The 12376-nt window shown below is 42.1% G+C and overlaps 2 protein-coding genes across 5 annotated transcripts in view; both read right to left on the bottom strand.

Moving 5' to 3' along the window:
• The window catches only part of unc-13-4A (BAI1 associated protein 3), a 75090-nt gene that overhangs the window by 1428 nt on the left and 61286 nt on the right, over positions 1 to 12376 (bottom strand). For 3 of the 4 annotated variants that reach the window (XM_089260379.1, XM_089260378.1, XM_089260381.1), the window contains exons 10-13: positions 11860 to 12333; positions 8830 to 10219; positions 8518 to 8764; positions 4752 to 7813 (exon numbers count right to left, since the gene is read on the bottom strand). In XM_089260379.1, the coding sequence (XP_089116505.1) occupies positions 7722 to 7813; positions 8518 to 8764; positions 8830 to 10219; positions 11860 to 12333 (2203 nt within the window). In that variant the 3' untranslated portion in view covers positions 4752 to 7721. Of the gene's footprint in view, positions 1 to 4751; positions 7814 to 8517; positions 8765 to 8829; positions 10220 to 11859; positions 12334 to 12376 lie in introns of those variants that run through there. The other variant, XM_089260380.1, reaches the window with a different exon arrangement.
• drpr (multiple EGF like domains draper) overlaps positions 1 to 12376 on the bottom strand; it is a 100492-nt gene that overhangs the window by 36396 nt on the left and 51720 nt on the right. The gene's annotated exons all lie outside the window — the stretch shown is intronic.

Raw genomic sequence — 12376 nt, 5'->3', positions numbered from 1 at the left:
CCAGTTTTGGAGCAGGCGAGCCCAGAGAGGCAGAGCGGGCAAGCGTGAGAGAGGCCAGGCTAGACAGGTATAGAGATAGAGAGAGAGAGAGAGAGGAGAGCGAGAGAGAGCGCGTCGCTGCGTCTGCACTTTGCACTTTTGCTGCCACATTTTTGTTGTCAAACTGCATTTAATAACCGTTAACCGAAATTTCTGCAACACGTGCAACAAAAAAGGCATGCGGCTAGCCGAGAGGGGTGAGGGGAAGCTGGCAGTTACCTTTCACGCCCAGCCGCAAGCGCCGGAACACAGAGGCCACTTCATTAGACGCTCCAGTTGGCTCGCCCAGCAGCCGCACGTGACTTGCAACGCATGCCACAGTGGGTGGCTACAGAGGGAGAAGGAAGAGGGGGTGGGTCGGGTGCTGGCCAACTGCATTGCTGTGGAAAAACGTTGTCAGCCTTAACGCCTAATTTGCATCGTGGCTGGGGCCAAAGTCATTACGGAAAGTGCCCGTCAGATGCCATCGATAATGAACACAGACACTTCACATGTATGTGCGTGTGTGTGTGTGTGTGTGTGTGTGTGGTGCATATTTTTAATATTGGCCACACTTGCTGCTGTTTAATGCAGCATCAGTGACTGCTGCACTAGCTGTAAAAATTCGCATTCAAATTTATGCGAACAGCTCGCGGACAGAGCGCTGGGAGCAGCAGAAACAAAAAGTGGAGGGAAAGTTAAAGTGTATCAAGCGGGTATGCAGGACTAGAAGTTATGGTGGAAACTAGAGAAATGGAGAGAATGATAGGCCATGGATATGCTAAGAGCAGAAGACTCCTAAAGACTAGCTAAGCTAGTTATGCCTAGAGAATGTGGATTATCAAATTGAACTTGATTCTAGTAAAGGGGAATCATAGACATTTGTTTAGGTAGATGGACCACATAGGAATTTTCTCAAGTAAAGGAAGAGACATTCCATTCTTAAAGCCAAATTGTCGTATTATTCCGGCTACTAACTCAGCTAGTATTCAGGACTCTCCTCAATACTTCTTTATCAACTAGTAAGCTTACTATGTAACTTATCTCCACAACTGCATGTTATCGATAAATTAATCGAATGCTCAAACATACCTATCGAAAGTTGTAGGGCAATGAGATTGCTAGATATAGCTCAACTATTCATATTGATCGAAGCATATACATATATAATAAACAGATCATTTCAATTGACACAGAACCAATATGCCCCTCTTCTACAGGGCATATTCAAAGGGCATAAAATAAACGTAGGAATAGCGGAAGACGAACAACAAGCAAGTTAAATTTGCGGTTAAAATAATATCGCGTACTTTATAGTTCCGGCTGCACTGGCTTAAATAAACACCGAAAGAGACTCAACGCAGGGCATATTGCAGTCGAGTCCCACAGACCACGATGGAGCAAATGGAACATATGAAGGAAATCTTTAAGAGATTGCCAAACTGTAAGTCTGAATAAAATATGATGTATGACAAGCTATGTATACCCTATATAAGATTGAGGAAATGTTGACTACTTATTTCATTCTGTTTGTAACATTTTTCCTTCAAGTTTTTCGTCTTGAAGCTTTGTTCTGCTTCATTGCTTTCAGCGTACCTCGCTTATTCGCTCCCACTCCCCTTCCCTCTCTCTCTCTCTCTCTCTCTCTCTCTCTCTCTCTCTCTCTCTCTCACACTCCTCTTCACACCTTCACATTGCAAAAATATATGTGCATTTGCTGTAGCTTAAATTGAAATTGAAATTTGTGGCTTGGGCAAAAAGTTGTCGCGCCTTGCGAGGCACAAAACATGTCAATGCCACAATATGCCGTGGGCTGACTACAATGTGTGTGTGTGTGTGTGTGTGTGTGTGTCTGGGTGTGTGTGTGCGTAGGCTATTGCCACTGTCACGGCGACAGCTTCATAATTGCTAAGGAGCTCGAGTCGCAACTTCGCAGAGCGCCGGGCCCAAGACATTTATGTGTGTGTGTGGCATGCCCCCAAGTGGCAAGCACTTGTGCTTGTATTTTGTCAGGTCAGAATATAGTGAACTTTTCTTTGTTTATATGTTGTGGCTGTGTCTGTGTGTGTGTGTGTGCGTTTACTTTTTATTCACATTTTCGCATTGTTGGCAGTCGTAAAAACTTTGTCGCTGTTGCTGCTCCTGCTGCTCCTGCTGTCATAAAAGTTGCATAAAACTGCACAGATTTTTCTTGAACAATGTGCAGCGCACACTGTGTGTGTGTGTTTGTGTGTGTGTGTGTGTGTGTGGGTGTATGTACTTGCTGCACATTAAGTTTTTAGCTTTGATGACACGCCAAATGGCAAATCATTTGCACGTCAAGCGTAGGCGCCAACGAGCGCGAAACACAAAGAGAAACAAGAGCAACAGAGAGAGGGAGCGAGAGAGAGAGAGAGAGAGAGTGGAGTGGAGTGTATCGACTTCGACATGGACTTGGCATGTGTCGTGGCCAGGATTTAATTTAGATAAAAGCTTTGCAGCCATCCACCCCAACCACACGCACATTGCACTGAAATCAATTCCATAAACACTTGCCGCAACCTTTGCCAGCGACGACAATTTATTTTCATGAACCCACACACGCACACGCACACCATAGTAGCTACCTAACGGTTTAAACCCATTGATGATATGAGAACAGCAAGTGGATTAGACTATTACGCCGTATCAGGCTAATAGCTTTGCCGTGCAGCCAGATTTTTAAAGAACAACCTCTTGAAGGCCGCCGAAGCGGCTTTAGATCGAAAATTTCTTTCAAATGCATTTGCAAATTTTTTGGTTGATAAATGCGGAATTTCATACAACAAGATGAAAGAAAAGAAGTTGAAAGAGAAGGAAGATGAGTAAGAACTGATTGAATTGAAAGAGAAGGAATATGTGGAAGAACTGATTGAATTGAAAGAGAAGGAATATGTGGAAGAGCTGATTGAATTTGAAAGAGAAGGAATATTAGGAAGAACTGATTGAAATTGAAAGAGAACGAGTTCTAGGAAAAGCTAATTGAAATTGAAAGCGAAGGAATATGAGTAAGGAAGGAATATGAGTAAGGAATATGTGCAAGAGCTAATTGAAATTGAAAGAAAAAAGAATATGACTAAGAGATGATTGAAATTGAAACAGAACGAGTTCTAGGAAAAGCTGATTGAAATTGAAAGAGAAGGAATATGAGTAAGAACTGATTGAAATTGAGAGAAAGGAATATGTGGAAGAACTGATTGAAATTGAAAGCGAGGGAATATGAGTAAGAGCTGATTGAATTGCAAGAGAAGGCGCATGATTAAGAACTTATTGAAATTGAAAGAGAAGGAAATGCCACTAAATCGTGAGCCAAAGCAACACTACTGCAAGTCAGCAAGCCTTGCAGCACCGACGAAAGTTCTGAAGGTAAGCCCAAGTCTCTGATTAAACTGCGAATGGACTATAAAAAGTCTGTTAGCTGACCATGGACTAGGTACATGAAACATAAAGTGAGCCAAGGACAGTTACGGAAGCTAGCTGGAAACATCTGTTGGCGACGTGAATGGAGAAACTAACAAAGACCTGTTAGCAGAGTGAACTAAAGCAACCAAACTAACCTTAAGCCATTGCTAAAAAGGGTAAAAGAACACAAGCTTAGGCTATGGGCAGAAATAAAGGCATGTATACTATATAGGTATATACTATAGTATTATAATGAATGCATAAATGCATCTGTAGTCATATTATATATATATATATATACCATGTGTATACCAGATTGTTTATGAATCTTACCAGCTCTTGTCAAATACTTACCCAAAATTCAATAAAAGTCAATTAAAGTTAACGCATAAGTCTAAAATTATTCAGTTGTAAATAAATAATACTGTTATTTTAAATATTCATTGACATTTATTGATTGAATTTGATAAGTTTTCTCTTCATTTTGTTTTTCACATATATTAAATATGAATTTTAGTTAAATTTTGGTTTTTGCTTTGATTATGCTTTTGTTGTTGTTGTTGTTGTTGTAGTCATTTAAAACAGTTTTTGCACACACACTTATTGTTAGTTTAGGATTTATGGAATTTTCGCTATCTCTGATGTAATTCATAAAATTTGATTTCTCTTTGTGTAGTTTTACATATTTCAATTGGAGTTTTAGGAACCGGCACGTGGCTCTGTTAGTAGTTCTCATAACACACTTAAAGCACACATTTAAAAATGAAATATCATTTCTATATATATATATATATATGATTCTCTAACTTTGCTCTAGAGTTTAGCTAGGTAGTTTTTACTGTTTTGTTTCGGCGGTAAACGTTTGCGTTTGTCTTGGCTTATTTAAGTAAAATATATATGTATATGTATAAAAACCAAAAACATATTTAAACAACATTCAGTAACAATTTATAAATATGTGTGTGAGTGTGTGTGTTGGTGTGTGTGTGTGTGTGTTGATAAATCAAGAAAAATATTAGTTGTTTCGTTTGCTTGTATATAGCATTCATATGTTTTGCCTTTGTATAAGTTTCATATATATGTATATGTGTATATCGTAGTATAATCTTGTAGGAGGGCTTATTGTAGGTTCTTGTTGCATTTGTTACCAGAGCTTAACAATTCTCTATACATATACAGTATATATATATATGTATATATATATTTGTTCAATAGTTATCATTCCTTTTGGCCTTTTCATGTTTTTGATCTCTTTAATCCCTTGCTCGTTTGTTGGTTTGTAAATGCTTTTGGTCTCATTTTGATTTGGCCAATTTTTGCATTTTTTTCGTTTTAGTTTCAATTTGCTTGATTTGATTTGGTTTTACGTGTAACATCATTTTTTGTTTCTTTGGTTTTGCAATAAATTATTTTCTAGTGCTCGTTATACTATGTAATATGCATAATTTGATTTGATTTGATTTATTCAACTTCTGTCTGTCTGTGTTTCGGTTTCTTGTTTTGCGCTTTAGGAAATTATCATAGATAGAGGTACACACATATCGTCCACACAGTAGTTGTCTGATAACTTTTACTCTTAGTGTGGCAAATAGTTTGCCTATTTATTGTTTATATGCATAAATTGATTTACTTATTTATTAACTATTTGTTACTTAGATATGGAAGAGAGCAGTTTTCAAGGTCGGGGAATTGAGAGAGAAACGAGTGCAAGTTGGGGTAACAAATGAGAGAGAAAGAGAGAGTTGCAGCTGAAGCAGTTGCAAGTGGAACACTGGGATTGGAACATGGTGAGTGGGACATTGGATACTTAAAATGAAACAGCCAAACTGTTGCACTCAAAGTGGAACAGTGGAAGTGAAACACTCAAAGTGAAACACTTACAGTGCAACACTTACAGTGGAAATGAGACGAAGCAATAAGAATATATGTATATACAAAAGCAAAAATTTATAAGGAAAATAAATCTGACATTAATGAAACAATTGGAAATGAAACACTTCAAGTAATACAAATACGAGTAGAAAAACTCAAAAAACGACAACAAAAAGGCGGATTCAAAACAAAAAAGGTAAGTAAAGGAGCCAAAGAATACACAAAATTCACAAGTGGAATGGCTGGAATTGAAACAAGCTTAAGCAAAGTTGAGTGCGAGTATAGAGAACAGTTTAAGGTTCAGGGTATCACATATCAAGCTTTTCTATCCTTCCTACCTAACCAACTTAGGCTTAGGCAGCTTTGAATTACACTTCGATGTGGCAAACGGCAACTCTATAGTCAGCCAGGGTTGTCAACTAGCTACCTCTATTGATTGATGTGTGTGCGTCAACCCTGATGGAACTTGAAAAGTGATTGAAAATGAACAGAATTCAGCTTTCTAGTACAATTAGCTTAAGTACTAAATTATTATAATTATGTCTTGCATTTTGCATAATTCATATATGGTTCATGTACATATATAAATATTTTTATAGTACATCTGGTATGTATATAATATAATACTCATTCATTTTTCTTTTATCATTTTTTATTTTATTTTTTTTTTTTTGTAATTAATTTTAGTGAAGTTTTTAGTCGTCTTTTAGTGTATATATTAAAAATATTTTTTGTTTTGGTTTTTCTATATAATTTGACTTGGATTTTTGTTGACTTTTTGTGCTTTTAATAAAATTTTGTTAAATATTTTAGTTTTTTTTGTGTTGCGCTTCAATTTGTATTTAAAAACCTGTTTCTCTGTTGCCTTGCGAAAGGTATAAAAAGTTTACAGTTCAAACACAATTCTTATTATTCATTTACATATAAGATATATGTATGTTCGTGTGTGTGTGTTTGGGTGTGTATGTATATATAGAGGCATTTGTATATAGTACAAAATTTACAATAGAAGCGAAAACTTCTCTAAGGTTTCCAAATGAACAAAAACTAAAACAAAAATAGTTTTAAAGGTTTTTGTTTTTGTTTTTTCTTGGTAATTTGTAAGAAGCCTCAAGTCAAGTGTATAAAAAGCAATCAGCTGAAGGCTACTTCAGGCACTCACTGTGCCCACAGTGCTGTGTGCAAGCGTGTGTCCCATAAATTTATACAAAATCCGTGCTCAGAAAATAGTTTACAAATATTCTAAAGATTTAGTTACACTGTCCTTTGGGCGTGATCTATTTATATATGTGTATATATAGATATATTCATTGTATACATTCATATGAGGTTGTATGAATTTGTAAATAGCTTTGTGTGTGTGTGAGTGAGAATAATTATGTGTGTGTGTGTAGTTGTAGGATTTGTTTAAAGAAGCTCGGAGTTACGCATATTTTGATTGTTTTTTAGGTTCTTTCACTGGCGTTTCATAGAAAAGGTTTTTGAATAGTTTTAATCGTTTATCGATAGATATCGATAGTAAGTTGTAGCTAAAATTGACTCAAAAAAATTTTTATTTAGATTTTAATACTCTTTCACTTGCAGAGTCCAAACTGAAGAATGTAACTTTAAATTGGGATGTACGAATATCTCATTTATAGAGTTGATATCTGAACTATCGGAGATTGCATTGTTTTGGATTAGGAGTTTGTGCTTTAGTCTCGAAAATAGTTCTCTGAGATATTCTCTTCTTTTATATGAACTCTGCTAGTCTTAGCTTCGATTCGAACCGAAACTTGTTTTCTTGTTTCGTGTCTTTGGGTAAAAGTCTTCAAAACGCAGCTGGGTGCCTCGAAATGTTAGTTTCGGGTGTCTAGATGAGTGTCTCTGAGTGTTTGCTTAAGTTCTACAAATAGGTTTTGCCAAATTGTGACAATTTCAGCAAGTACTACGCGCCTACATAGATAGTCCCTAATTTATGTATATATATATATATATATATGTGTGTTTGTATAGGTATTATGTGGTATGTGGGTGATGTTTGTAGTTTGGGTACGAGCCTCGGGTGTGTGAGCACCCTCTCGTCCCGTTACTTGTTACTTATGCACCATTTGAATTTCATGAATTTTCCAACATTTACAAACAGAGGAAGAGAGTGGTTCTCAGTGTCAGGCAACTACATTACACAGTACATAAATACAGAATAGTTACAATGTATTTGTATTTTGTCTTTATACATTACTCATATATGTATATGTATATAGGTTAAAAAAAAAGAATAAAGTCATAATGATAATGAATAGAGTTTGCCTAAATATTATGCTTTAGTGCAACGCAATTTGATTGCATGCCGTCAATTTTCCCTTTCAGTTTCTCTACTTTTTTTTGAGTTACGTTTTTCAAACGATGCTCACCTGGGCTCCAGCTTAGAATCAGTTGATGAAACGTGCCTTCTGTTTGCGCACGAAATCCTGCGCCTGTTTGTCATTCACGCGCAGCTCCAGTATTTGCAAAATCGGATTGCCTGCAGGGAAAACGAAAAAAAAAGCGTAGGGATTAAGCTGTGAAGGCTGCATAAACCCGAGCGAATGCAAACTGTTTCCACGAACAGCGACAGCCGCTGCATAAATATTGCACTTGGGCCTTAAAGCTACAAACTGCAAATCCTGGCAATTGAGTTGCGAAATGGAATCATAACTTTCACTATTTATAGATCCACTTGAATTTCAGATTGAAAATGAGTAAGGAAACCCAAAACGACTCGGTGGTACTTCCTCTTATAAACTGATGCCTTAAGGGAACCGAGAATAATGGATTCGAACCATTCAAAGCCTGCTTTTCATACAAATAAAGCTGTTTAGCACATTTCCCTTTTCCTCATTCCCTTGCCCCCCCTTCACATTCACACAATAATCATTTCCAGTCTCGCCTGGAATCATAACTTTCACTATTTATAGATCTTTTATCATGCCATCCACTTGAATTTCAGACCGAAAATGAGTAAGGGAACCCAAACGACTCGGTGGTACTTCCTCTTATAAACTGATGCCTTAAGAGAACCGAGAATAATGGAATCGAACCATTCAAAGCCTGCTTTTCATACAAATAAAGCTGTTTAGCACATTTCCCTTCCCTCATTCCCTTGCCCCCCTTCACATTCGCACAATAATCATTTCCAGTCTCGCCTGGCTTTGCCGCAGCGAGAAAAAAGCCATTTGGGGTACTCACATTTATCCTTTTGCTGCATTAGCGGCAGCTCGATTTGCTTCAGGCCATGAAAGTTATCCACGCTGGTGCTGTAGTCCGCCACGCCGGGTATGTTGCCCAGGGCCAGGAAGGCCTCGCCGCCAAAGTCGTTTGCGGTGAGCACATCGTGATCCATGACCGTAAAGCAAATCATGGCGCCTTCGGTCAGGCACTGCTCCAGAGTGACGGAGAACTCGAAGCACTCATCGAAAATGGGATTCAAAGTGCGCTGCAAGGAAAAGTCAATCGAAGGAGTCAGAGCGGGATCGATGTAAGCCCTCGGCGTGAACCCACCTTGTGCACATTGGTCTGCTGCTCCATGCAGTGCTGGAAGACGCGACGGGGCAGCAGCTCGATGACCACGAATGGGTCACTGAAGCCATTCGGATCGAGCGGCACCACATCACGGGCGTGCAGCACCTCCACGCAGAGCGAGTCGTGATTGAAGTAGGCGCGCACGGCCAGGGAGCCATACGGACCGGGCATGATGGCCACGAGCTGCTCGCGCAGGCGATTCATGTAGAACATGTCGATCAGGCGCTCCGTGTCCGTCTTGTGGAACTGCAGCCGCTGCTCGATGCGCCAGAAGTCCTCCGTGTGCAGGCACTCCAGCAGGAGGCCCTGGCCCTCGGCGTGAAAGAAGTCGACCAGCAGCTGGAGCGCCTCGTACAGGCGCTTGTGGAAGTGCGTGGGCTTGTCCGTCTCGTCGCCCGTCTCCATCTGGCGCGCCATCTCGCCCAGCACCGTCTTCCAGATGAAGCGCAGCGAGCGGTTGAAGTTCTTGGTGAGCAGCGCACTGTTCAGCGCGGCCAGGTGACAGTCCAGATACTCGAGCAGGGGGACGATGGCCTGGTTGGCGGGCAGCGAGTCCGGCGACCAGGCCAGGTGGAACACGGCCTTCTGCAGGGACATCTGCATGAGCGGCGCCAGCTTCGAGAGGATGCGCTCGCAGCGGTTCTCCATGTGGGTCAAACTCGACTCCAGCAGATTGTCGGCCGACTCCTCCAGGGGCTGTTCGTCCGACCGGAACTCGGCGAGCGTGCGGCGCACATACTCCACATTGTTCACCGTGACGCACATGTCGTCCGAGCACCGGAACGGACCCTGCTGCTCGTAGTACCCGCTGTCCGCCAGCGTCGTGTGGATCAGATCGCAGTAGTGCATGGCCGCCGAGCAGACGACGTCGATTAGCTGCGACTCGAGCATGATGGCCGTCTCCTCGTCCGGCCAGTTGATGACCTTCCAGAACTCCTTGATGTTCAGCAGCGTGCTGGCCGTGTCCACCGAGGAGCTGCTGTAGCGCACAATGCGCTCGCCCTCGCATATGGCATCCATGCGTATGGCAGCGCGAATGCGCTGCAGCGCCTTCGCCTTGCTGACCATCATCCAGCGCTCGAAGGTGGGTATGAACCACTCATGGCTGTTGCTCAGCGCCAGCGGCTTCTCGGGCGGCTGCGGCTGGGCGGACAGATGTCGCTTCAGTTGACAGAATTCCTGCAATGCCAGGAACAGCTCGAACGGCTTTGTGTCCACCGGCTCGGCGTCGCCCTCCAGCACCGCATACTGCGACAGATTCATGCGAACGCCAGGCACCTGCCCAGCAGCCATCCGCGTGTACACCTCCTCGCCCACCATCGCGTCGTACTGCTTGTAGATAATGCTGAAGTACTGAATGCCATTCGTGCTGCGAACAAAACGGAATACCAGATAGCCCGGTTGAGTTAAATGTGTGAATCGATGTTTAAGCCAACTACAGTGAATGCCTCGAGGCATGAGATAGGAGAGTCTACGATTTCCCCTGCTCCTCTCCCGAGACGGAGCAAAAGGGAAGATTTATCTCACTTCTCAGTTGACTGCCTCAGAGTTCTCGCAAGCCAGCGCTCACTGTAGTTTTTGCAGCTAAGCTGAAAATCGATAGAGCTGAAAATCAGCTTCCAGTTTGCCATTCGAACCCACTTTAAAGGCTACAATTAGCTCCTTGCTGGGATTGCCTCAACTAAATTTGCTAATGCCACTCAGCGCTCAACACTTTCGCTCGCTCGGACAGCAAATGTGAAAATTCAACCCTCTCTCTCGTCCCCTCGCCCACTATCTATCTCTTTCACTGGCTTAAATGGACCATCAAGATGCCAGTCTGTGCGCCTCTTTTGGGGCGCTTGGGGAACGTGAGCGCATTTTTATGACAGCGCAATTAATTTGAGGCTTATGTGTGTAAGCCACTTGATGTGCTCATTAGGAATCTTTTATGGCCGCGCTAACTGGAAAATATGCGACTGATTAGATAAGTGCAGGCGTATATATTGCTGATGCCCCATTCCAGATATGGTCTTGCGGAGCTGACAATTACTGGGCTCAACATATGTCCAGTTATCGATGCCTCAATAATGATCAATTCAATGCAGCAGCAGTGTTGTCTAGTGCCAGAAGACAGTAGTGAACGTAAGTATATGGCGTTTCAAGGAAATATACTAAATACTAGAGAAATCGATAAGTCGATAAATCGATAAATCGATTATGTTAATGATGACAACATATTCTGCCTAAAATTAGTTGGGAAAAGCATTGCCAGTAAGTCAACGCTCCTAAACTATGCACATTTCGAGTTTTAAATAACTATCGACAACAATATCAATAAGTCAAATAAGTAAAATACAGCATAATGAAGTCACACTAAAGTGGAATTGCATAAGAATCGCTAAGACAATAAGTCTTAAAAATATGAGTGGCTTCACGCAATGGCAGTGTTGTGTAACGTTACACAAGCCAAACATGAAATGTAGCTCTTCGTAAGTATTCTTCTATTGCAAGTACTCTCGCTCCGGCGTAATTCAACTCCCTGCCCATTGGGCTGGCCCACTGTTGTTGGCACTTAGGAGCGCCCACTGTATCAATATCGAGTAGAGGAAACCATATTATTTTAAGTGCAGTTACCCAACTGTCAAAGCGAACTTTCGTTACTAATTAATGAAGTTTATAGCCGTTGAAACAACTAACAAACTAACCAACTGATTAGTGGGCACTATAAACTTGAACTGGAGCAGTTGAACCACCGTAAATGGGTTCGATTGCCGTTGCCATTGGAGGTCCCATTGCTGTTGCCATCGCCCATGCAGTGGGAGTTTTCCATTTTCTTTTTTGGGTTAAATGCGCTGTTTTTGTTAAACTGTTTGTGAATTTTATTTGTCCGGGCATTGGGGGGAGCTGAATGGGTGGCCTTGGAGCGTGCTTTATATGGGACACGTGCCGCACATATTTAATGGAATGCTGGACAAAGGTGATGGGCGCCGTAGCCGTAGGTCTGGTATTCAGGACTCGTTTACTCACTTGTCGAAGAGCGCATGATAGTAGGTCTGGCCCAGCTGGATGTCGGCGGTTAATGTTGTTACGAAGTTCGATAATGGATTGGGCAGGCACTGCGATTCGCGCAGCACATTCTGTCCCCACATAATGGAGCCCTTGCGCAGCGCATTCACCACCTCGCCGCGCACGCCCTTGTTGAAGGGGCAGACGGCGCGAAAGGCGCGCATCGAGCCGAGCAGACCCAGACAGCGCAGCAGAAACTCCAGGCGGATGAGCGAGGGCGGGTTCAGCGCCGGAAAGATGTCCCGATGCCGTCGTATCTGGTTCAATGAGCGCTCCACGAACCCATTCATTGCCTCCGCCAGCCACTGCTCCAGGTCGCGCGTGAGCGGCTCCTGATTGGGCTGATTCCACTGCTTCTCCACGTCGGTCAGCAGGCGATGCAGAAACTTCGGGTCCATGGGCGTGGAGCGATTCAGTCGAGCAGCGGCCACGTATCTGGAAAGACAAGGAGCAATGTCAGCGCATACGCTGTAGAGCA

The sequence above is a fragment of the Drosophila navojoa genome, chromosome 4 (genome assembly GCF_054131105.1).
Source record: "Drosophila navojoa isolate 15081-1374.11 chromosome 4, UAZ_NAV_1.0, whole genome shotgun sequence".
Taxonomy (NCBI): Eukaryota; Metazoa; Arthropoda; class Insecta; order Diptera; family Drosophilidae; genus Drosophila; species Drosophila navojoa.
The sequence above is the reverse complement of the archived record's forward strand: the minus strand, read 5'-3'. Positions and strand labels throughout refer to the sequence as shown.